At 45.7% G+C, this 26,289-nt stretch overlaps 1 protein-coding gene across 5 annotated transcripts in view; it reads left to right on the top strand.

The window, feature by feature from the left end:
• Nucleotides 1-26,289, top strand: part of LOC124047846 (E3 ubiquitin-protein ligase RNF34-like) — a 41,788-nt gene that overhangs the window by 6,494 nt on the left and 9,005 nt on the right. For all 5 annotated transcript variants that reach the window (XM_046368168.1, XM_046368169.1, XM_046368167.1 and 2 more), the window contains exon 3: nucleotides 23,668-23,886. In XM_046368168.1, the coding sequence (XP_046224124.1) occupies nucleotides 23,668-23,886 (219 nt within the window). The remainder of the gene's footprint in view (nucleotides 1-23,667; nucleotides 23,887-26,289) is intronic.

Raw genomic sequence — 26,289 nt, 5'->3', positions numbered from 1 at the left:
TATCTTGTGCGTGAGTGAGTTGATAGGAATCTGGAGTTTGTGAGCGAGCTTGGTGTCCATGAAATTACCCTCTGCTCCTGAGTCCAGTAAGGCTTGGGTGTCGTGCGTGTGGGTGGCCCATCTTAGTCTTACCGGGAGGAGAGTAGATGATGAGGTCTTCTCTGTGGTGACACCACCCGATAGTAGCCTCATGCTTACTACCGGGCCTGATCTTTTACCGGGCAGGAGTGGATAAAATGGCCCGCTCTACCACAGTAGAGACAGAGTCCTTGGGATCTCCGCCTCTCCTCTCTTCCCGAGAGAGGCGAGCTCTCCCCAGCTGCATGGGTTCGTGAGCGGAGGCTGAACTGGCCGTGTTCCCGCCGCTGGCATGCCAGCCCTCCGTGTCGTTATACGGTCTGTTAGGGCATGCTCGGCGGCCAATACGACTCAGACGAGCGTCGACCCTCAAGGCTAGTTCCACTAGTCCATTTAAACTCCTGGGAAGGTCCAGAACATAAATCTCCTTCTGGATCCGGTCCTCCAGCCCATGGAGGAACATGTCCCACTGCGCCTCCTCGTTCCACTGACACTCTGCGGCCAGAGTGCGGAATTGGATGGAGTATTCCGATACGGAACGGTCTCCTTGGCGAAGGTCAGCGAGTAGTCTGGCCACCTCTCTACCCGCCACGGCCCGATCGAAAACCCTTCTCATCTCCTCGGAGAGTGTCTGGAAAGAGGTGCAGCATGGGTCCTGGTTCGCCCACACCGCCATTCCCCAAAGAGCCGCTTTGCCTGATAGCAGTGTGAGTACGAATGCTACCTTAGACTGTTCACGGTTGAAGGTCCGTGGCTGCAACGAGAAATGCATGGAACATCTCGTAAGAAAAGCTCTGCAATGGTCAGGATCATCTGAATAACCCTCTGGTGTCGGTAGCCGTGGCTCTAGCTGGGAATCCGGCTCTGGCGGGGCGGGTTGAACTGCCGGTGTAGGTGGCGCAGCGGAACCCCTCAGATGTTGTAATTGTTGGGTCAGCTGGGATACCTGCGTCGCAATGGCTTGTACTGCCCGACCTGTGCTGGAGATGTTCTCGAGAGATGAGCACTGACACACGACACAACCTCAGGGAAGTAACGACACAACCTCAGGGAAGTAACAACACAACCTCAGGGAAGTAACACCGATCTGACAACAAGAAACACTGGTTACAGAACATATAAAGGGAAGATAAGTGGTTCCAGCTGGCGCAGACAATCAGGCCGAGATTGGGAACCACGCCCACACAAACACGGGAGAGAGAGAGAGAGAGAGAGAGAGAGAGAGAGAGAGAGAGAGAGAGAGAGAGAGAGAGAGAGAGAGAGAGAGAGAGAGAGAGAGAGAGAGAGAGAGAGAGAGAAAGAGAAAGAGAGAGGGAGGCAGTGGATTCATGAACAGTGACAGAACATGAATAACCACCACGCTGCATTTTGGTCCACCTCTACTTCACCTAAAGAAAGCCGTCACATTTACTTAAGTATATTTTAGCAATTATATTTAATTTTGATACTTACGTACAGTGCCTTGCGAAAGTATTCGGCCCCCTTGAACTTTGCGACCTTTTGCCACATTTCAGGCTTCAAACATAAAGATATAAAACTGTATTTGTTGGTGAAGAATCAACAACAAGTGGGACACATTCATGAAGTGGAACGACATTTATTGGATATTTCAAACTTTTTTAACAAATCAAAAACTGAAATATTTGGCGTGCAAAATTATTCAGCCCCTTTACTTTCAGTGCAGCAAACTCTCTCCAGAAGTTCAGTGAGGATCTCTGAATGATCCAATGTTGACCTAAATGACTAATGATGATAAATACAATCCACCTGTGTGTAATCAAGTCTCCGTATAAATGCACCTGCACTGTGATAGTCTCAGAGGTCCGTTAAAAGCGCAGAGAGCATCATGAAGAACAAGGAACACACCAGGCAGATCCGAGATACTGTTGTGAAGAAGTTTAAAGCCGGATTTGGATACACTGTGCAAGTGATAATATTGAAATGGAAGGAGTATCAGACCACTGCAAATCTACCAAGACCTGGCCGTCCCTCTAAACTTTCAGCTCATACAAGGAGAAGACTGATCAGAGATGCAGCCAAGAGGCCCATGATCACTCTGGATGAACTGCAGAGATCTACAGCTGAGGTGAGAGACTCTGTCCATAGGACAACAATCAGTCGTATATTGCACAAATCTGGCCTTTATGGAAGAGTGGCAAGAAGAAAGCCATTTCTTAAAGATATCCATAAAAAGTGTCGTTTAAAGTTTGCCACAAGCCACCTAGGAGACACACCAAACATGTGGAAGAAGGTGCTCTGGTCAGATGAAACCAAAATTGAACTTTTTTTGGCAACAATGCAAAACGTCAAACATATGTTTGGGCCTGCTTTTCTTCAGCAGGGACAGGGAAGATGGTTAAAATTGATGGGAAGATGGATGGAGCAAATACACAGCCCTATCACTCCCTTCTCTCCTTCTTTCTCTCTCTCGAGGACCTGAGCCCTAGAACCATGCCCCAGGACTACCTGACATGATGACAAACAGTTGGCCTGGGCCCTAGGACCATGTCCCAGGACTACCTGACATGAGGACTCCTTTGTCCCCAGTCCACCTGGCCATGCTCCTGCTCCAGTTTCTTTCTGCCTTACTATTATTCAACCATGCTGGTCATTTATGAACATTTGAACATCTTGGCCACGTTCTGTTATAATCTCCACCCGGCACAGCCAGAAGAGGACTGGCCACCCCACATATGCTCTCTCTAAAGGACCTTGACCGTGCCCCAGGACTACCTGATGATGGCTCCTTGGAGCCACCTGACTGTGCTGCTGCTCCAGTTTCAACTGTTCTGCCTTAACCATGCTGGTCATTTATGAAGAACATCTTGGTCATTTTCTGTTATAATCTCTACCCGAGCCAGAAGAGGACTGGCCACCCCACATAGCCCGGTTCCTCTCTAAGGTTTTGGCCTTTCTAGGGAGTTTTTCCTACCTGAGATTGTTTGCTGTTTGGGGTTTTAGGCTGGGTTTCTGTAGCACTTTGAGATATCAGCTGATGTACAACAATAAATAAATTTGATTTGATTTGATTCTGGAAGAACCTGATGGAGTCTGCAAAACCTGAGACTAAGATTTGTCAAAAGACAATGATCCAAAACATAAAGCAAAATCTACAATGTAATGGTTCAAAAATAAACATATCCAGGTGTTAGAACGGCCAAGTCAAAGTCCAGACCTGAATCCAATCGAGAATCTGTGGAAAGAACTGAAAACTGCTGTTCACAAATGCTCTCCATCCAACCTCACTGAACTCGAGCTGTTTTGCAAGGAGGAATGGGAAAATATGTCAGTCTCTCGATGTGCAAAACTGATAGAGACATACCCCAAGCGACTTACAGCTGTAATCGCAGCAAAAGGTGGCGCTACAAAGTATTAACTTAAGGGGGCTGAATAATTTTGCACGCCCAATTTTTGACTTTTTAATTTGTTAAAAAGGTTTGAAATATACCATAAATGTCATTCCACTTCATGATTGTGTCCCACTTGTTGTTGATTCTTCACAAAAAAATACAGTTTTATATCTTTATGTTTGAAGCCTGAAATGTGGCCAAAGGTCGCAAAGTTCAAGGGGGCCGAATACTTTCGCAAGGCACTGTATATTTAAAACCAAATACTTTTAGACTTAACTCAAGTAATATTTTACTGGTGGACTTTCACTTTTACTTGACTCATTTTCTTTACTTTTACTCAAGTATGAAAATTGGGTACTTTTTCCACCACTACAAAACGCTATATAATAAAAAAATAAATAAATTGTTGAAATATTCACTTTTATTGTATGAAGAACTTATGAAAGAGATTGGTGTGTTTTTTCACTATCTACTCATGGTATGGGGTTGTTCAATGACAGACATGCATTTGTTTGAAATCTATCACTTGATGGTTTCATTTCAGAGATAAATAATAATTGTATTTTGCTGAACAATATCTGCCTCACTCTCAGAGAAATGAGTAGTACTGATAGGTTATACACAGTCAAATGTAAAAAAAAAAAACATTTTGAATAAAGAACTGTACATTTGTGACAGCAGTATAAACAGTACAGTAAAATTAGTTCTGTAGGTAAAACATTTCCATTAGACATTTTTGTAATTTAGTAGATGCTCTTATCCATATTGACTTACAGTTAGTCCATTGGGCTTAAGATAGCTTGGTGAGACAACGGCATGTCACGGTCAAATATATAGGATACGAACATTTCATTCCATCTAAAGAATGGATATATAGCATCTAAAAATCTATGAATAAAAAAACAGGAGAACAGTAATATTTTACACACACATTAAGGTACCCATAAGCAATCATTTCTAGTGAAAAAACACAAATGTGAAGAATTGGTGGATTTTGCGTTTCGGAAGAAAACGTAAATTATTTGCACAGTTTGTCAACCTTGTCTGGTCTTTGTTCTTTAGGGAACGTCTTACACTGTCATATAGTCTGCAAAAAAGGATGATAGTGTCACGGTCGCCCTCATCTTCATCTGAAGAGGAGAGGCGAGAAGGATCGGAGGACCAAAATGCAGCGTGGTATGTGTTCATGATGAAATTTAAAGAAAACACTGAACACTGAAACACACTATACAAAACAATAAACAAATAACGACCGTGAAGCTAAATGAGAACTGTGATGACACAAACAATCAACATAGACAATCACCCACAAACAAACAGTGCAACCCAGGCTACCTAAGTATTATTCTTAATCAAAGACAACTAATGACACCTGCCTCTGATTGAGAACCATACTAGGCCGAAACATACAAATCCCCAAATCATAGAAAAACAAACATAGACTGCCCACCCCAACTCACGCCCTGACCATACTAAATAAATACAAAACAAAGGAAATAAAGGTCAGAACGTGACAGAAGTCAAAGGTCAGAAGCATTTAATATCCCAATGCTCATCAGCAGGTTCAGCACATCATGAGATAGACATTTTAACAGTGTAGAAAACAGTCAACATGACAGGTGGGGTTAAGGGCCCTAAATGCCACCCCCCCCCCCCCCATCAGATAAAACTGCCCACAACCAGGCATGTTATAGTAATTAATATTTAATCTTCATGATCAGTGGATGTGACATTAATAAGCACAAAGAAAGTGTAGATATTGGTAACAGAGTAGTGCACTGTAGTGTAACTCTTGTTTGCAGGTATCTCTTGTATGCTTTGGCAGTCCCTCCCTGCAGAGCTTACTGGGTGCTAATTGAGGTGACAGGGGAAAGCTCTGCCTCTGGCACTGTGCCAGATATGAATGATTTTATGGCCAGACCGCTGTGCCTCATCCTGGTAAATCTAGCAGAAAAGAGGAGGAAGGGTGTAGTAATGGCCCACTGAGTGACTGTCCAAAGGGAAGGTGCACATCTGAGTCATGGTGGCTCATTTACATTTTAAAGTCGAGGGGTGTGAATACTGTAGCATTGACATGCAGTTCATTCGGAAAGTAATCGGACCCCTTGACTTTTTCCACATTTTGTTACATTACAGCCGTATTTTAAAATGGATTAAATAATTGTTTTTCCCCCTCATCAATGACAAAGGGAAAACAGTTTTTTAAATTTTATTTTGGGAAATGTATTACAAATAAAAAACAGAAACACCTCATTTACATAAGTATTCAGACCCTTTGCAATGAGTTGAAATTGAGCTCAGGTGCATCTTGTTTCTATTTATCATCCCTGAGATGTTTCTATGCCTTGATTGGAGTCCACCTGTGGTAAATTCAATTGATTGGACATGATTTGGAAAGGCAAACACTTGTCTATATAAGGTCCCAGAGGTGACAGTGCATGTCAGAGCAAAAACCAAGCCATGTGGGTGAAGGAATTGTCCGTAGAGCTCTGAGATGATTGTGTCGAGGCACAGATCTGGGGAAGGGTACCAAAAGATTTCTGCATTATTGAAGGTCCCCAAGAACACAGTGGCCTCCATCATTCTTAAATGGAAGAAGTTTGGAACCACCAAGACTCTTCCTAGAGCTGGCCACCCAGCCAAACTGATCAATCGGGGAGGAGAAGGGCCGTGGTCACTCTGACAAAGCTCCAGAGTTCCTCTGTGGAGATGGGAGGACCTTCCAGAAGGACAACCATCTCTGCATCAATCCAATCAGGCCTTTATGGTAGATTGGCCAGACGGAAGTCATTCCTCAGTGAAAGGCACATGACAGTCTGCTTGGAATTTGCCAAAAGGCATCTAAAGACTTTCAGACCATGAGAAACAAGATTATCTGGTCTGATGAAACCAAGATTGAACTCTTTGGCCTAAAGGCCAAGCATCACGTCTGGAGGAAACCTGGCACATTCCTACGGTGAAGAATGGTGGTGACAGCATCATGCTGTGGGGTGTTTTTCAATGGCAGGGACTGGGAGAGGGACTGGGAGAGAAAGATAAACGGAGCAACTTACAGAGAGATCCTTGATAAAAACCTGCTCCAGAGCGCTCAGGACGTCAGACTGGGGCAACAGGACAATGACCCTAAGCACACAGCCAAGACAACCCAGGAGTGGCTTCGGGACAAGTCTCTGAATGTCCATGAGTGGCCCAGCCAGAGCCTGGACTTGAACCCAATCAAACATCTCTGGAGAGATCTGTAAATAGCTGTGCAGCCACGCTCCCCATTCAACCTCACAGAGCTTGAGAGGATCTGCAGAGAATAATGGGAGAAACCCACCAAATACAGGTGTGCCAAGCTTGTAGCGTCATACTCCAGAAGACTTGAGGTTGTAATCGCTGCCAAAGGTACTTCAGCAAAGGTTGAATAATTATGTAAATGTGATGTTTCAGTTTTTATTTTTTATACAATGTATAAACCAAATTCAAGGGGCCTGAATTTAAAATGGATTCAATTGTGATGTTTTTGTTACTGACCTTCGTACGATACCTCCTACACACAATGTCAAAGTGGAATGATGTTTTTGTTACTGGCCTTCGTACAATAACCCCTACACACAATGTCAAAGTGGAATGATGTTTTTGTTACTGGCCTTCGTACAATACCTCCTACACACAATGTCAAAGTGGAATAATGTTTTTGTTACTGGCCTTCGTACAATAACCCCTACACACAATGTCAAAGTGGAATGATGTTTTTGTTACTGGCCTTCGTACAATACCCCCTACACACAATAAAAGGAATTGTCCAATGTTTTTTTTATGTAACAAATTAATTAAAAATTAAATGTTGAAATGTCTTGAGTGATTAAGTATTCTGTCATGCAGGTGAATGAGGACCCAAAAGCGACTTGGCGAAAACAGAGTCTTTAATCCAGTAAAGTAATTCTACAAACATAAGACATAATTCCACTCGTAATGACGAGAACAGACTGGAGACTCGATCAAGAACTGCAGGTTGCCTCGGGAAGGCACTTGAACCTAGCAGACTCAGACACCTGCTCTCCACGCAGCATCTGAGGGAAACACGACACGACAGGGCGAAACACAGACACAGCACGGTGAACAATAGACAAGGATCCGACAGGACAGGAACGGAAAACAAGGGAAGAAATAGGGACTCTAATCAGGGGAAAAGATAAGGAACAGGTGTGGGAAGACTAAATGATTGATTAGGGGAATAGGAACAGCTGGGAGCAGGAACGGAACGATAGAGAGAAGAGAGAGAGGAAGGGAGAGAGAAAAAGAGGAGAACGAACCTAAAAAGACCAGCAGGGGGAAAACGAAGAGGGAAAAGCAAAATGACAAGACAATCTAAGACAAAACATGACATATTCAACCCCTGTGTTATGGCAATACAAATGTGCTTAACAAATCACATAAGTGGCATGGACTCACTCTGTGAGCAATAATGGTCTTTAACATGATTTTGTTATGACTACCTCATTTCTGTATCCCACACATAAAATGATCTGAAAGTGAATATCAGTCTAGCAGTGAATTTCAAACACAAATTTTACCACAAAGACCAGGGAGGTTTTTCAACTCCTCGCAAAGAAGGGCACCGATTGGTAGATGGGTTCAACTAAAAAAAACAGACATTGAATATTTTTTGAGCATGGTGAAGTTATTAATTATACTTTGGATGGTGTATCAATGCACCCAGTCACTACAAAGATACAGGCGTCCTTCCTAACTTAGTTGCCGGAGAGGAAGGAAACAGTTACAGAGTAATGCCTCCAGCGTGGCGCAGTGGTCTCAAGCACTGCATCACAGTGCTTGAGGCGTCACTACAGCCCCGGGTTTGATCCCAGGCCGGCCGTGACCAGGAGACCCATGAGGCGGCACACAATTGGCCCAGCATCATCTGGGTTAGGGGTGGGTTTGGCCCATCGCGCTCTAGCGACTCCTTGTGGCGGGCTGGGCACCTGCAAGGTGACACTAGTGGCCAGTTGTATTGTGTTTCCTCTGACACATTGGTACGGCTGGATTCTGGGTTAAGCAAGCAGTGCGGCTTGGCAGGGTTGTATTTTGGAGGACTCATGGCTCTCGACCTTCGCCTCTCCTGAGTCTGTACGGGAGTGGCAGTGATGGGCCAAGACTACCAATTGGGTAAAAGTAAATAAATAAAAAGATATAATAAAAAATTGTTACAGATTTTAATGACTGTTATAGGATCTACATTGTAGTTACTCCACAATACTAACTGAATTGACAGAGCGAAAAGACAGAATACAATTATTCCAAAACCTGCATCCTGTTTGTAATAAGGCCCTAAAGTACAACTGCAAAAAATGTGGCAAAGAAATTAACTTTATGTCCTGAATAAAAAGTGTTATGTTTGGGGCAAATCAAACACATCACTAAGTACCACTCTTCATATTTTCAAGCATGGTGGTGGCTGCATCATGTCATTGGCAAGGACTAGAGTTTTTTAGGATAAAAAGAAACTGAATAGAACAAGCACAGGCAAAATCCTAGAGGAAAACCTGGTTCAGTCTTCTTTCCAACAGACACTGGGAGACTAATTCACCTTTCAGCAGGACAATAACGTAAAACACAAGGCCAAATATACAATGGAGTTGCTTACTAAGACAACATTTTAATGTTGAGTGGCCTAGTTAAAGTTTTCACTTAAGTAATGTGCAAATATTGTATAATCCAGGTGTGTAAAGCACTTTCTTTTTTTCATTATTTACCTTTATTTAACTAGGCAAGTCAGTTAAGACGTTCTTATTTACACTTAGGGATTTACCCAGAAAGACTCACAGCTGTAATCGCTGTCATAGGTGATCCTATGTGATGTTAATGAGATATTTCTGTATTTCGTTTTCAAGAAATTTGCTAACATTTCTAAAAACATGTTTTCACTTTGTCATTATGGGCTATTGTGCGTAGATGGTTGAGAAGTTTAGTTTTATTGAACCCATTGTGAATTCTGCCTGTAACACAACACATTTTGCAATAAGTCAAGGTGTATGAATAGTTTCTGAAGGCAACAAAGCAAAATGTTATCAGGAAAACTGGAACTAGAAAATGAGCTGCTGGGGTCCTTTCTGTTCAGTTTCCCAACAAGCTTATTGCTGTAATGTATTTCCGAGAAGACCTTCTCTTTCTCAGTGCAGTCAGGTCCACATATTCCATCTAGCCATCTGACATGCACTTATGTAACTGAGGTGAGATCACAGAGCACAGGGCAGGCCTGAGTATTGTGGCAGGTCATGGCTGAGCAGAGCTTTATTTGTGGACAGCGGCGACCCCTGCTCGTAAAATATACACTGGCTTCTCTTCTGAACTCCGACAGACCGTGGAACAGAAGACATATTCTCTCTCCCTGCCCCTCCCTCATCCTCTCATCAGTATGCTCCAATGAGCTACGTCTGAGATCACACCATCTTGGGTCTCAGGCTCTGGAGTGGACAGTCTTGCTGTCAGTAAAACATTGATCAGGAAAACATGTCACATGCACTGTACGGTCCTCTTATGGTCCTTGACCACACTAATATCCCTAAGTGCACCTACTCTACCAGGTCATAAGGCTGTCATAACTGAGAAATTACCCCACTGCTCCCACAGCAACCATAGAAGTCTTTATGTAGAGAAGATGTTTTCACTTTCCTCTCATCTGGTGTTTTTTGTCTATAAGAGCTGTGGTCACCTTCCTCTCATCAGGTGTTTTATGTCTATAAGAGCTGTGGTCACCTTCCTCTCATCTGGTGTTTTTTGTTTATAAGAGCTGTGGTCACCTTCCTCTCATCTGGTGTTTTTTGTTTATAAGAGCTGTGGTCACCTTCCTCTCATCTGGTGTTTTTTGTCTATAAGAGCTGTGGTCACCTTCCTGTCATCAGGTGTTTTATGTCTATAAGAGCTGTGGTCACCTTCCTCTCATCTGGTGCTTTTTGTCTATAAGAGCTGTGGTCACCTTCCTCTCATCAGGTGTTTTATGTCTATAAGAGCTGTGGTCACCTTCCTCTCATCTGGTGTTTTTTGTCTATAAGAGCTGTGGTCACCTTCCTCTCATCTGGTGTTTTTTGTCTATAAGAGCTGTGGTCACCTTCCTCTCATCAGGTGCTTTTTGTCTATAAGAGCTGTGGTCACCTTCCTCTCATCTGGTGTTTTTTGTCTATAAGAGCTGTGGTCACCTTCCTCTCATCTGGTGTTTTTTGTCTATAAGAGCTGTGGTCACCTTCCTCTCATCTGGTGTTTTTTGTCTATAAGAGCTGTGGTCACCTTCCTCTCATCTGGTGTTTTTTGTCTATAAGAGCTGTGGTCACCTTCCTCTCATCAGGTGCTTTTTGTCTATAAGAGCTGTGGTCACCTTCCTCTCATCAGGTGCTTTTTGTCTATAAGAGCTGTGGTCACCTTCCTCTCATCAGGTGCTTTTTGTCTATAAGAGCTGTGGTCACCTTCCTCTCATCAGGTGCTTTTTGTCTATAAGAGCTGTGGTCACCTTCCTCTCATCTGGTGTTTTTTGTCTATAAGAGCTGTGGTCACCTTCCTCTCATCTGGTGTTTTTTGTCTATAAGAGCTGTGGTCACCTTCCTCTCATCTGGTGTTTTTTGTCTATAAGAGCTGTGGTCACCTTCCTCTCATCTGGTGTTTTTTGTCTATAAGGGCTGTGGTCACCTTCCTCTCATCAGGTGCTTTTTGTCTATAAGAGCTGTGGTCACCTTCCTCTCATCTGGTGTTTTTTGTCTATAAGAGCTGTGGTCACCTTCCTCTCATCAGGTGTTTTTTGTCTATAAGAGCTGTGGTCACCTTCCTCTCATCTGGTGTTTTTTGTCTATAAGAGCTGTGGTCACCTTCCTCTCATCTGGTGTTTTTTGTCTATAAGAGCTGTGGTCACCTTCCTCTCATCTGGTGTTTTTTGTCTATAAGAGCTGTGGTCACCTTCCTCTCATCAGGTGCTTTTTGTCTATAAGAGCTGTGGTCACCTTCCTCTCATCTGGTGTTTTTTGTCTATAAGAGCTGTGGTCACCTTCCTCTCATTAGGTGCTTTTTGTCTTTCAGAGCTGTGGTCACCTTCCTCTCATCAGGTGCTTTTTGTCTATAAGAGCTGTGGTCACCTTCCTCTCATCAGGTGTTTTTTGTCTATAAGAGCTGTGGTCACCTTCCTCTCATCTGGTGTTTTTTGTCTATAAGAGCTGTGGTCACCTTCCTCTCATCTGGTGTTTTTTGTCTATAAGAGCTGTGGTCACCTTCCTCTCATCTGGTGTTTTTTGTCTATAAGAGCTGTGGTCACCTTCCTCTCATCAGGTGCTTTTTGTCTATAAGAGCTGTGGTCACCTTCCTCTCATCTGGTGTTTTTTGTCTATAAGAGCTGTGGTTACCTTCCTCTCATCAGGTGCTTTTTGTCTATAAGAGCTGTGGTCACCTTCCTCTCATCTGGTGTTTTTGTCTATAAGAGCTGTGGTCACCTTCCTCTCATCAGGTGCTTTTTGTCTATAAGAGCTGTGGTCACCTTCCTCTCATCAGGTGCTTTTTGTCTATAAGAGCTGTGGTCACCTTCCTCTCATCTGGTGTTTTTGTCTATAAGAGCTGTGGTCACCTTCCTCTCATCAGGTGCTTTTTGTCTATAAGAGCTGTGGTCACCTTCCTCTCATCTGGTGTTTTTTGTCTATAAGAGCTGTGGTCACCTTCCTCTCATGAGGTGCTTTTTGTCTATAAGAGCTGTGGTCACCTTCCTCTCATCAGGTGCTTTTTGTCTATAAGAGCTGTGGTCACCTTCCTCTCATCAGGTGTTTTTTGTCTATAAGAGCTGTGGTCACCTTCCTCTCATCAGGTGTTTTTGTCTATAAGAGCTGTGGTCACCTTCCTCTCATCTGGTGTTTTTTGTCTATAAGAGCTGTGGTCACCTTCCTCTCATCTGGTGTTTTTTGTCTATAAGAGCTATGGTCACCTTCCTCTCATCTGGTGTTTTTTGTCTATAAGAGCTGTGGTCACCTTCCTCTCATCTGGTGTTTTTTGTCTATAAGAGCTGTGGTCACTTTCCTGCTGCAATGTTGTTATTCATTAGATAATGGACAGAAATGTATTGATTAATCCCCTTCGGACTAACTCATTAGGACATGCTGTTTGGGCTCTGGTGTAGAGGTCGACCGATTATGATTTTTCAACACCGATACCGGTTGTTGGAGGACAAAAAACCCGGATGCCGATTAATCGGCCGATTACATTTTTTTTCTTTTGTTTGTAATGATGACAATTACAACAATACTGAATGAACACTTATTTTAACTTAATATAATACATCAATAAAATCAATTTAGCCTCAAATAAATAATGAAACTTGTTCTATTTGGTTTAAATAATACAAAAACAAAGTGTTGGAGAAGAAAGTAAATATGTGCCATGTAAGAAAGCTAACGTTTAAGTTCCTTGCTCAGAACATGAGAACATATGAAAGCTGGTGGTTCCTTTTAACATGAGTCTTCAATATTCCCAGATAAAAAGTTTTAGGTTGTAGTTATTATAGGAATTATAGGACTATTTCTCTCTATACCATTTGTATTTCATATACCTTTGACTATTGGAATATCTTATAGGCACTTTTGTCATGTTTTGTCTTAGATTGTCTTGTCATTTTGCTTTTCCCTCTGTTCATTTTCCCCCTGCTGGTCTTTTTAGGTTCGTTCCCCTTTTTCTCTCTCCCTTCCTCTCTCTCTTCTCTCTATCGTTCCGTTCCTGCTCCCAGCTGTTCCTATTCCCCTAATCAATCATTTAGTCTTCCCACACCTGTTCCCGATCCTTTTCCCTGATTAGAGTCCCTATTTCTCTCCTTGTTTTCCGTTCCTGCCCTGTCGGATCCTTGTCTATTGTTCACCGTGCTGTGTCGATGTATCGCCCTGTCGTATCGTGTTTCCCTCAGATGCTGCGTGGTGAGCAGGTGTCTGAGTCTGCTACGTTCAAGTGCCTTCCCGAGGCAACCTGCAGTTCTTGATCAAGTCTCCAGTCTGTTCTCGTCATTACGAGTAGAATTATGCCTTTTGATTGTAAAGTTACTTTACTGGATTAAAGACTCTGTTTTCGCCAAGTCGCTTTTGGGTCCTCATTCACCTGCATAACAGAAGGATCCGACCAAAGAATGGACCCAGCGACTACAGATGCTCGTAACACTGCCGTCGAGATCCAGGGAGCCATGCTCGGCAGACACGAGCAGGAATTGTCTGCTGCTCGCCATGCCGTGGAGAACCTGGCCGCTCAGGTTTCCGACCTCTCTGGACAGTTCCAGAGTCTTCGTCTCGTGCCACCTGTTACTTCCTGGCCTGCCGAGCCTCCGGAACCTAGGGTTAATAACCCACCTTGCTACTCCGGGCAGCCCATGGAGTGCCGCTCCTTTCTCACCCAGTGTGATATTGTGTTCTCTCTCCAACCCAACACATACTCTAGCGAGAGAGCTCGGGTTGCTTACGTCATTTCACTCCTTACTGGCCGGGCTCGAGAGTGGGGCACAGCTATCTGGGAGGCAAGGGCTGATTGTTCAAACAATTACCAGAACTTTAAAGAGGAGATGATTCGGGTTTTTGACCGTTCAGTTTTTGGTAGGGAGGCTTCTAGGGCCCTGGCTTCCCTATGCCAAGGTGATCGATCCATAACGGATTACTCTATAGAGTTTCGCACTCTTGCTGCCTCTAGTGACTGGAACGAGCCGGCGCTGCTCGCTCGTTTTCTGGAGGGACTCCACGCAGTGGTCAAAGATGAGATTCTCTCTCGGGAGGTTCCTTCCAGTGTGGACTCTTTGATTGCTCTCGCCATCCGCATAGAACGACGGGTAGATCTTCGTCACCAAGCTCGTGGAAGAGAGCTCGCGTCAACGGTGTTTCCCTGCTCCGCATCGCAACCATCTCCCTCCTCTGGCTCAGAGACTGAGCCCATGCAGCTGGGAGGTATTCGCATCTCGACCAAGGAGAGGGAACGGAGGATCACCAACCGCCTGTGCCTCTATTGCGGATTTGATGGACATTTTGTCAATTCATGTCCAGTAAAGGCCAGAGCTCATCAGTAAGCGGAGGGCTACTGGTGAGCGCTACTACTCAGGTCTCTTCATCTAGATCCTGTACTACTATGTCGGTCCATCTACGCTGGACCGGTTCGGGTGCTACATGCAGTGCCTTGATTGACTCTGGGGCTGAGGGTTGTTTCATGGACGAAGCATGGGCTCGGAAACATGACATTCCTTTCAGACAGTTAGACAAGCCTACGCCCATGTTTGCCTTAGATGGTAGTCATCTTCCCAGTATCAGATTGGAGACACTACCTTTAACTCTCACAGTATCTGGTAACCACAGTGAGACTATTTCTTTTTTGATTTTTCGTTCACCTTTTACACCTGTTGTTTTGGGTCATCCCTGGCTAGTATGTCATAATCCTTCTATTAATTGGTCTAGTAATTCTATCCTATCCTGGAACGTTTCTTGTCATGTGAAGTGTTTAATGTCTGCCATCCCTCCCATTTCTTCTGTCCCCACTTCTCAGGAGGAACCTGGCGATTTGACAGGAGTGCCGGAGGAATATCATGATCTGCGCACGGTCTTCAGTCGGTCCCGAGCCAACTCCCTTCCTCCTCACCGGTCGTATGATTGTAGTATTGATCTCCTTCCGGGGACCACTCCTCCTCGGGGTAGACTATACTCTCTGTCGGCTCCCGAACGTAAGGCTCTCGAGGATTATTTATCTGTGTCTCTTGACGCCGGTACCATAGTGCCTTCTTCCTCTCCGGCCGGGGCGGGGTTCTTTTTGTTAAGAAGAAGGACGGTACTCTGCGCCCCTGCGTGGATTATCGAGGGCTGAATGACATAACGGTTAAGAATCGTTATCCGCTTCCCCTTATGTCATCAGCCTTCGAGATTCTGCAGGGAGCCAGGTGCTTTACTAAGTTGGACCTTCGTAACGCTTACCATCTCGTGCGCATCAGAGAGGGGGACGAGTGGAAAACGGCGTTTAACACTCCGTTAGGGCATTTTGAGTACCGGGTTCTGCCGTTTGGTCTCGCCAATGCGCCAGCTGTTTTTCAGGCATTAGTTAATGATGTTCTGAGAGACATGCTGAACATCTTTGTTTTTGTCTATCTTGACGATATCCTGATTTTTTCACCGTCACTCGAGATTCATGTTCAGCACGTTCGACGTGTTCTACAGCGCCTTTTAGAGAATTGTCTCTACGTGAAGGCTGAGAAGTGCTCTTTTCATGTCTCCTCCGTTACTTTTCTCGGTTCCGTTATTTCCGCTGAAGGCATTCAGATGGATTCCGCTAAGGTCCAAGCTGTCAGTGATTGGCCCGTTCCAAGGTCACGTGTCGAGTTGCAGCGCTTTTTAGGTTTCGCTAATTTCTATCGGCGTTTCATTCGTAATTTCGGTCAAGTTGCTGCCCCTCTCACAGCTCTTACTTCTGTCAAGACGTGTTTTAAGTGGTCCGGTTCCGCCCAGGGAGCTTTTGATCTTCTAAAAGAACGTTTTTACGTCCGCTCCTATCCTCGTTACTCCTGACGTCACTAGACAATTCATTGTCGAGGTTGACGCTTCAGAGGTAGGCGTGGGAGCCATTCTATCCCAGCGCTTCCAGTCTGACGATAAGGTTCATCCTTGCGCTTATTTTTCTCATCGCCTGTCGCCATCTGAGCGCAACTATGATGTGGGTAACCGCGAACTGCTCGCCATCCGCTTATCCCTAGGCGAATGGCGACAGTGGTTGGAGGGGGCGACCGTTCCTTTTGTCGTTTGGACAGACCATAAGAACCTTGAGTACATCCGTTCTGCCAAACGACTTAATGCCCGTCAAGCTCGTTGGGCGTTGTTTTTCGCTCGTTTCGAGTTTGTGATTTCTTACCGTCCGGGTAGCAAAAACACCAAGCTTGATGCCTTATCCCGTCTGTTTAGTTCTTCTGTGGCTTCTACTGATCCCGAGGGGATTCTTCCTTATGGGCGTGTTGTCGGGTTGACAGTCTGGGGAATTGAAAGACAGGTTAAGCAAGCACTCACGCACACTGCGTCGCCGCGCGCTTGTCCTAGTAACCTCCTTTTCGTTCCTGTTTCCACTCGTCTGGCTGTTCTTCAGTGGGCTCACTCTGCCAAGTTAGCTGGTCATCCCGGTGTTCGAGGCACTCTTGCGTCTATTCGCCAGCGCTTTTGGTGGCCGACTCAGGAGCGTGACACGCGCCGTTTCGTGGCCGCTTGTTCGGACTGCGCGCAGACTAAGTCGGGTAACTCTCCTCCTGCCGGTCGTCTCAGACCGCTCCCCATTCCTTCTCGACCATGGTCTCACATCGCCCTAGACTTCATTACCGGTCTGCCTTTGTCTGCGGGGAAGACTGTGATTCTTACGGTTGTCGATAGGTTCTCTAAGGCGGCACATTTCATTCCCCTCGCTAAACTTCCTTCCGCTAAGGAGACGGCACAAATCATCATCGAGAATGTGTTCAGAATTCATGGCCTCCCGTTAGACGCCGTTTCAGACAGGCCCGCAATTCACGTCACAGTTTTGGAGGGAGTTCTGTCGTTTGATTGGTGCGTCCGTCAGTCTCTCTTCCGGGTTTCATCCCCAGTCTAACGGTCAAGCAGAGAGGGCCAATCAGACGATTGGTCGCATACTACGCAGCCTTTCTTTCAGAAACCCTGCGTCTTGGGCAGAACAGCTCCCCTGGGCAGAATACGCTCACAACTCGCTTCCTTCGTCTGCTACCGGGTTATCTCCGTTTCAGAGTAGTCTGGGTTACCAGCCTCCTCTGTTCTCATCCCAGCTTGCCGAGTCCAGCGTTCCCTCCGCTCAAGCGTTTGTCCAACGTTGTGAGCGCACCTGGAGGAGGGTGAGGTCTGCACTTTGCCGTTACAGGGCACAGACTGTGAGAGCCGCCAATAAACGCAGGATTAAGAGTCCAAGGTATTGTTGCGGCCAGAGAGTGTGGCTTTCCACTCGCAACCTTCCTCTTACGACAGCTTCTCGTAAGTTGACTCCGCGGTTCATTGGTCCGTTCCGTGTCTCCCAGGTCGTCAATCCTGTCGCTGTGCGACTGCTTCTTCCGCGACATCTTCGTCGCGTCCATCCTGTCTTCCATGTCTCCTGTGTCAAGCCCTTTTTCGCACCCCCGTTCGTCTTCCCTCCCCCTCCCGTCCTTGTCGAGAGCGCACCTATTTACAAGGTACGTAGGATCATGGACATGCGTTCTCGGGGACGGGGTCACCAATACTTAGTGGATTGGGAGGGTTACGGTCCTGAGGAGAGGAGTTGGGTTCCGTCTCGGGACGTGCTGGACCGTTCACTTATTGATGATTTCCTCCGTTGCCGCCAGGATTCCTCTCGAGTGCGCCAGGAGGCGCTCGGTGAGTGGGGGGTACTGTCATGTTTTGTCTTAGATTGTCTTGTCATTTTGCTTTTCCCTCTGTTCATTTTCCCCCTGCTGGTCTTTTTAGGTTCGTTCCCCTTTTTCTCTCTCCCTTCCTCTCTCTCTTCTCTCTATCGTTCCGTTCCTGCTCCCAGCTGTTCCTATTCCCCTAATCAATCATTTAGTCTTCCCACACCTGTTCCCGATCCTTTTCCCTGATTAGAGTCCCTATTTCTCTCCTTGTTTTCCGTTCCTGCCCTGTCGGATCCTTGTCTATTGTTCACCGTGCTGTGTCTATGTATCGCCCTGTCGTGTCGTGTTTCCCTCAGATGCTGCGTGGTGAGCAGGTGTCTGAGTCTGCTACGTTCAAGTGCCTTCCCGAGGCAACCTGCAGTTCTTGATCAAGTCTCCAGTCTGTTCTCGTCATTACGAGTAGAATTATGCCTTTTGATTGTAAAGTTACTTTACTGGATTAAAGACTCTGTTTTCGCCAAGTCGCTTTTGGGTCCTCATTCACCTGCATAACAACTTTAGTATTGCCAGTGTAACAGTATAGCTTCCGTCCCTCTCCTTGCTCCTACCTGTGGTCGAACCAGCAATACAACGACAACAGCCAACCACTCTAACTTCCGGCGCCGACTGAGATGGCCGCCTCACTTCGCGTTCCTAGGAAACTATGCAGTTTTTTGTTTTTTTACGTGTTATTTCTTACATTAGTACCCCAGGTCATCTTAGGTTTCATTACATACAGTCGAGGAGAACTACTGAATATAAGATCAGTGTTCTGGTCAGACTCCGAAAAAGGGCACATCGCGCACCACTTCCCAGCATTCTTCTTGCCAATGTCCAGTCTCTTGACAACAAGGTTGACGAAATCCGAGAAAGGGTGGCATTCCAGAGGGACATCAGAGACTGCAACGTTCTCTGCTTCACGGAAACATGGCTCACTGGGAAGACGCTATCCGATGCGGTGCAGCCAACGGGTTTCTCCACGCATCGCGCCGACAGAAACAAACATCTCTCTGGTAAGAAGAGTGGCGGGGGCGTATGCCTCATGACTAACGGGACATGGTGTGATGAAGGAAACATACAGGAACTCAAATCCTTCTGTTCACCTGATTTAGAATTCCTCACAATCAAATGTAGACCGCATTATCTTCCAAGAGAATTCTCTTCGATTATAATCACAGCCGTATATATCCCCCCCCCCAAGCAGACACATCGATGGCTCTGAACGAACTTTATTTAACTCTTTGCAAACTGGAAACCATTTATCCGGAGGCTGCATTCATTGTAGCTGGGGATTTTAACAAAGCTAATCTGAAAACAAGACTCCCTAAATTTTATCATTCATATCGATTGCGCAACCAGGGGTGGTAAAACCTTGGATCATTGTTACTATAACTTCCGCGACGCATATAAGGCCCTGCCCCGCCCCCCTTTCGGGAAAGCTGACCACGACTCCATTTTGCTGATCCCTGCCTACAGGCAGAAGCTAAAACAAGAGGCTCCCACGCTGAGGTCTGTCCAACGCTGGTCAGACCAAGCTGACTCTACACTCCAAGACTGCTTCCATCACGTGGACTGGGACATGTTTCGTATTGCGTCAGATGAAAATATTGACGAGTACGCTGATTCGGTGTGCGAGTTCATCAGAACGTGCGTCGAAGATGTCGTTCCCATAGCAACGATAAAAACATTCCCAAACCAGAAACCGTGGATTGATGGCAGCATTCGCGTGAAACTGAAAGCGCGAACCACTGCTTTTAATCAGGGCAACGTGTCTGGTAACATGTCCGAATATAAACAATGCAGCTATTCCCTCCGCTATTCCCTCCACTCCGAGACAAAGTGGAATCTCAATTCAATGGCTCAGACACAAGAGGCATGTGGCAGGGTCTACAGTCAATCACGGACTACAAGAAGAAACCCAGCCCAGTCACGGACCAGGATGTCTTGCTCCCAGGCAGACTAAATAACTTTTTTGCCCTCTTTGAGGACAATACAGTGCCACTGACATGGCCTGCAACGAAAACATGCGGTCTCTCCTTCACTGCAGCCGAGGTGAGTAAGACATTTAAACGTGTTAACCCTCGCAAGGCTGCAGGCCCAGACGGCATCCCCAGCCGCGCCCTCAGAGCATGCGCAGACCAGCTGGCCGGTGTGTTTACGGACATATTCAATCAATCCCTATACCAGTCTGCTGTTCCCACATGCTTCAAGAGGGCCACCATTGTTCCTGTTCCCAAGAAAGCTAAGGTAACTGAGCTAAACGACTACCGCCCTGTAGCACTCACTTCCGTCATCATGAAGTGCTTTGAGAGACTAGTCAAGGACCATATCACCTCCACCCTACCTGACACCCTAGACCCACTCCAATTTGCTTACCGCCCAAATAGGTCCACAGACGATGCAATCTCAACCACACTGCACACTGCCCTAACCCACCTGGACAAGAGGAATACCTATGTGAGAATGCTGTTCATCGACTACAGCTCGGCATTCAACACCATAGTACCCTCCAAGCTCGTCATCAAGCTCGAGACCCTGGGTCTCGACCCCGCCCTATGCAACTGGGTACTGGACTTCCTGACGGGCCGCCCCCAGGTGGTGAGGGTAGGCAACAACATCTCCTCTCCGCTGATCCTCAACACGGGGGCCTCACAAGGGTGCGTTCTGAGCCCTCTCCTGTACTCCCTGTTCACCCACGACTGCGTGGCCACGCACGCCTCCAACTCAATCATCAAGTTTGCGGACGACACAACAGTGGTAGGCTTGATTACCAACAACGACGAGACGGCCTACAGGGAGGAGGTGAGGGCCCTCGGAGTGTGGTGTCAGGAAAATAACCTCACACTCAACGTCAACAAAACTAAGGAGATGATTGTGGACTTCAGGAAACAGCAGCGGGAACACCCCTCTATCCACATCGATGGAACAGTAGTGGAGAGGGTAGCAAGTTTTAAGTTCCTCGGCATACACATCACAGACAAACTGAATTGGTCCACTCACACTGACAGCGTCGTGAAGAAGGCGCAGCAGCGCCTCTTCAACCTCAGGAGGCTGAAGAAATTTGGCTTGTCACCAAAAGCACTCACAAACTTCTACAGATGCACAATCGAGAGCATCCTGGCGGGCTGTATCACCGCCTGGTACGGCAACTGCTCCGCCCGCAACCGTAAGGCTCTCCAGAGGGTAGTGAGGACTGCACAACGCATCACCGGGGGCAAACTACCTGCCCTTCAGGACACCTACACCACCCGATGTTACAGGAAGGCCATAAAGATCATCAAGGACATCAACCACCCGAACCACTGCCTGTTCACCCCGCTATCATCCAGAAGGCGAGGTCAGTACAGGTGCATCAAAGCTGGGACCGAGAGTCTGAAAAACAGCTTCTATCTCAAGGCCATCAGACTGTTAAACAGCCACCACTAACATTGAGTGGCTGCTGCCAACACACTGTCATTGACACTGACCCAACTCCAGCCACTTTAATAATGGGAATTGATGGGAAATGATGTAAATATATCACTAGCCACTTTAAACAATGCTACCTTATATAATGTTACTTACCCTACATTATTCATCTCATATGCATATGCATATGTATATACTGTACTCTACATCATCGACTGCATCCTTATGTAATACATGTATCACTAGCCACTTTAACTATGCCACTTTGTTTACTTTGTCTACACACTCATCTCATATGTATATACTGTACCCGATACCATCTACTGTATGCTGCTCTGTACCATCACTCATTCATATATCCTTATGTACATATTCCTTATCCCCTTACAAGACAGTAGTTTTGGAATTGTTAGTTAGATTACTTGTTGGTTATCACTGCATTGTCGGAACTAGAAGCACAAGCATTTCGCTACACTCGCATTAACATCTGCTAACCATGTGTATGTGACAAATAAAATTTGATTTGATTTGATTTTTCGAAGCAGCGTTACCCAAGCAGAGCAAGGGGAACAACTACTCCAAGTCTCAGAGCTAGTGACTTTTGAAACGCTATTAGTGCACAACCTGCTAACTAGCTAGCCATTTCACATCACATCGTTACACCAGCCTTATCTCGGGAGTTGATAGGCTTGAAGTCATAAACAGCAGAGCTGCTGGCAAAACGCACGAAAGTGCTGTTTGAATGAATGCTTATGAGCCTGCTGGTGCCTACCATTGCTCAGTCAGACTGCTCTATCAAATCATAGACTTAATTATAACATAATAACACACAGAAATAAGAGCCTTTGGTCATTAATATAGTCGAATCCGGAAACTATCATCTCGAAAACAAGACATTTATTCTTTCAGTGAAATACGGAACCGTTCTGTATTTTATCTAATGGGTGGCATCCATCAGTCTAAATATTCCTGTTACATTGCACAACCTTCAATGTTATGTTACGTAAAATTCTGTCAAATTAGTTCGCAATGAGCCAGGCAGCCCAAACTGTTGCATATACTCTGACTCTGTGTGCAATGAACGCAAGAGAAGTGACACAATTTCACCTGGTTAATATTGCCTGCTATCCTGAATTTCTTTTCGCTAAATATGCAGGTTTAAAAATATATACTTCTGTGTGTTGATTTTAAGAAAGGCATTGGTGTTTATGGTTAGGTACACGTTGGAGCAACGACAGTCCTTTTTCGCGAATGCGCACTGCATCTATTATATGCAATGCAGGACACACTAGATAAACTAGTAATATCATCAACCATGTGTAGTTATAACTAGTGATTATGATTGTTTATGTTAAATGCTAGCTAGCAACTTACCTTGGCTTCTTACTTTCTTACCGTGCTTCTACACCTGCATTGCTTGCTGTTTGGGGTTTTAGGCTGGGTTTCTGTACAGCACTTTGAGATATCAGCTGATGTACGAAGGGCTATATGAATAAAATTTGATTTACTGCATTTGCGTAACAGGCGGGCTCCTCGTGAGGCAGGGGTTAGAGCGTTGGACTAGTTAACTGTAAAGTTGCAAGATTGAATCCCTGAGCTGACAAGGTAAAAATCTGTCGTTCTGCCCCTGAACAAGGCAGTTAACCCACCATTCCTAGGCCGTCATTGAAAATAAGAATGTGTTCTTAACTGACTTTCCTAGTTAAATAAAGATTATATAAAGGTGTAAAAAAAAGAAATCGGCAAAATCGGTGTCCAGAATTACCGATTTCCGATTGTTATGAAAACTTGAAATCGGCCATTCCGATTAAACGGTCAACCTCTACTCTGGTGCTTGACTCAGTCATTTTCAACCTCAAACAGACCCAAAGAGTTCTCATAATAATGTATTTGCAGCCAGCGTCCTGTTTTTTTTTGTGTCTTTCACCCTGTTCGTTCCAGTCTGAGAGACTATTAAGTCTTTCTTCTGAAGCTCTATAAACCGTAACATCCGCCTCTGCTGCACCAGTGTTCACAGGCCTTTGAATACGTTCTGTTCTGAATACGCCGGCTGCCGCCATGCACTGCTACACAATTTTCAATGCACTAGGATCCCGGAGACTGTATTATAATATTTCAATGCCTTTTGTAGAGGAACTCAGGAGCCACAAAGGCATGTAGTTCATTGAGGGGAAAGGTTGTTGAGCAGCGGAAGATCACACTGAGGCATTGTGGGATTCAGGGACAAATGACAAATAAAGTGTGAAGTCTGCGATCCTTTCCCTTAGTGATGCGACCTGCAACAAAAGTTGTAAAAAAAGGGATGAAATTGGGGCACTGTATTGATTGCATTGCAGGCTACTATGATTTCAGTACTGCCAAAGGCATATTGTTTATGAACCTACTGAGATGGATAATAGGACTCTAAACTAGGCATTCAAACTTGGAGAACAGACGTGCATGCTGTGAATGTTTGTGTCGTAGGCAGGGGCATCGTCCATGTGGGCATCATGCTGCGGGCTGCTGAACGAGGTGATGGGCACAGGGACGGTGCGCGGGCAGCAGCCAGGGTTCGGGGCCGGGGCGGGGCCCTTCCGCTTTGCCCCCAGCGCCGGGTACTCCACCTACCCCCCCACCAGCGCAGGGAGTGTAGGTCAGCTCTGCAAGGCCTGTGGGCTGGCCTTCTCTGTCTTCAGGCGCAAGGTAAGTGGTGAGGGGGATGATGTTTTTAGTGTGTAAAACAATGACGATGATGATGTTGTTTATGATGAGAACGCTGATGAGGACAGTGTGTAAGAAGATGAGGAGGAGGAGGAAGAATGCGCCCCTTAAAAATAAACAAATAAAACTAACTTCCATATGAAGTACTCAATCATAATGGCCACACCAGGGCACCAGCTTAGACTGCAGACAGGTAAATGGCAGAGTGTCTCTAGGCGTTGTCTGACAGTGTGGCATGCTGGGACAGCGATGGAAGCCCCTGGAGCGTTCTCTGAGCTTCCAGGCTCAGACTGCTCTATCAGCCCGCTCACACCTGTTGCTATGCCAATGGCAGATTCAGTCCCGGGTTATATTATAACCACACGTGTGTGTGTGTGTGTGTGTGTGTGTGTGTGTGTGTGTGTGTGTGTGTGTGTGTGTGTGTGTGTGTGTGTGTGTGTGTGTGTGTGTGTGTGTGTGTGTGTGTGTGTGTGTGTGTGTGTGTGTGTGTGTGGCTCAGCTTGATATTTGTGTCATGAAAGCAGAGGTTCAGGGGGATTAACACTGATGATTGAAGAATAGATCTGTCAGAGTGGTCCGCATCTCATTTACACACCAATGACATGGAAAAATCTCCATTCAAACTGGCTGTCTGTCAGTCGATTCATCTGAATTGCCTCAGTAAACCGAGATAAGCTTGTGAATGTCAGGAATATCTGGGCAATTTGCCATATAGTATTATTTAGATTTTATGTGCCAAGAAATGAGATAAAGTCCTCCTCTGTCCTAGAACATGGTGATGTCATAGGGAATCAAATCAAATGTATTTATAAAGCCCTTCTTACATCAGCTGATATCTCAAAGTGCTGTACTGAAACCCAGCCTAAAACCCCAAACAGCAAGCAATGCAGGTGTAGAAGCACGGTGGCTAGGAAAAACTCCCTACAACGGCCAGAACCTAGGAAGAAACCTAGAGAGTAACCAGGCTATGAGGGGTGGCCAATCCTCTTCTGGCTGTGCCGATCATTCAGAGTATCTCTACCCCTTTTGCTGTCTCTAGAGAGTTGAAAACAGCAGGTCTGGGACAGGTAGCATGTCCGGTGAACAGGTCAGGATTCCATAGCCGCAGGCAGAACAGTTGAAACTGGAGCAGCAGCAGGGCCAGGTGTACTGGGGACAGCAAGGAGTCCTTACTTAACAGGCAGTTAACCCACTGTTCCCAGGCCGTCATTGAAAATAAGAATTTGTTCTTAACTGACTTGCCTGGTTAAATAAAGGTTAAAAAAAGTCCTGAGGCATTGGTCCTAGGGCTCAGGTCCTCCGAATACATCCGACGATACCCCCGGACAGGGCCAAGCAAGCAGGATATAACCCCACCCACTTTGCCAAAGCACAGCCCCCACACCACTAGAGGGATATCTTCAACCGCCAACTTACCATCCTGAGACAAAGCCGAGTATAGCCCACAAAGATCTCCGCCACGGCACAACCCAAGGGGGGGGACAGAATGTAAGAGCACCAGTAGGTCAGTTACTCGGCCACTGTGACAGGGTTAGAGGCAGAGAATCCCAGTGGAAAGAGGGGAACCGGCCAGGCAGAGACAGCAAGGGCGGTTCGTTGCTCCAGTGCCTTTCTGTTCACCTTCCCACTCCTGGGCCAGACTACACTCAATCATAGGACCTACTGAAGAGATGAGTCTTCACTAAAGATTTAAAGGTTGAGACCGATTCTGCGTCTCTCACATGGGTAGGCAGACCATTCCATAAAAATGGAGCTCTATAGGAGAAAGCCCTGCCTCCAGCTGTTTGCTTAGAAATTATAGGGACAATTAGGAGGCCTGCGTCTTGTGACCGTAGCCTACGTGTAGGTATGTACGGCAGGACCAAATTAGAGAGATATGTAGGAGCAAGCCCATGTAATGCTTTGTAGGTTAGCAGTAAAACCTTGAAATCAGCCCTTGCCTTGACAGGAAGCCAGTGTAGGGAGGCTAGCACTGGAGTAATATGATCAAATGTTTTGGATCTAGTCAAGATTCTAGCAGCCGTATTTAGCACTAACTGAAGTTTATTTAGTGCTTTATCCAGGTAGACGGAAAGTAGAGCATTGCAGTAGTCTAACCTAGAAGTGACAAAAGCATGGATGAATTTTTCTGCACCATTTTTGGACAGAATGTTTCTGATTTTTGCAATGTTATGTAGATGGAACAAAGCTGTCCTTGAAACAGTCTTGATATGTTCGTTCAAAGAGAGATCAGGGTCCAGAGTAACGCCGAGGTCCTTCACAGTTTTATTTGAGACGACTGTACAACCATCAAGATTAATTGTCAGATTCAACAGAAGATCTCTTTGTTTCTTGGGACCTAGAACAAGCAGCCATCCACTTCCTTATGTCTGAAACACAGGCTTC

This window comes from Oncorhynchus gorbuscha, linkage group LG11 (assembly GCF_021184085.1).
Source record: "Oncorhynchus gorbuscha isolate QuinsamMale2020 ecotype Even-year linkage group LG11, OgorEven_v1.0, whole genome shotgun sequence".
NCBI lineage: Eukaryota > Metazoa > Chordata > Actinopteri > Salmoniformes > Salmonidae > Oncorhynchus > Oncorhynchus gorbuscha.
This window is presented reverse-complemented; position numbering and strand designations above follow the sequence as displayed.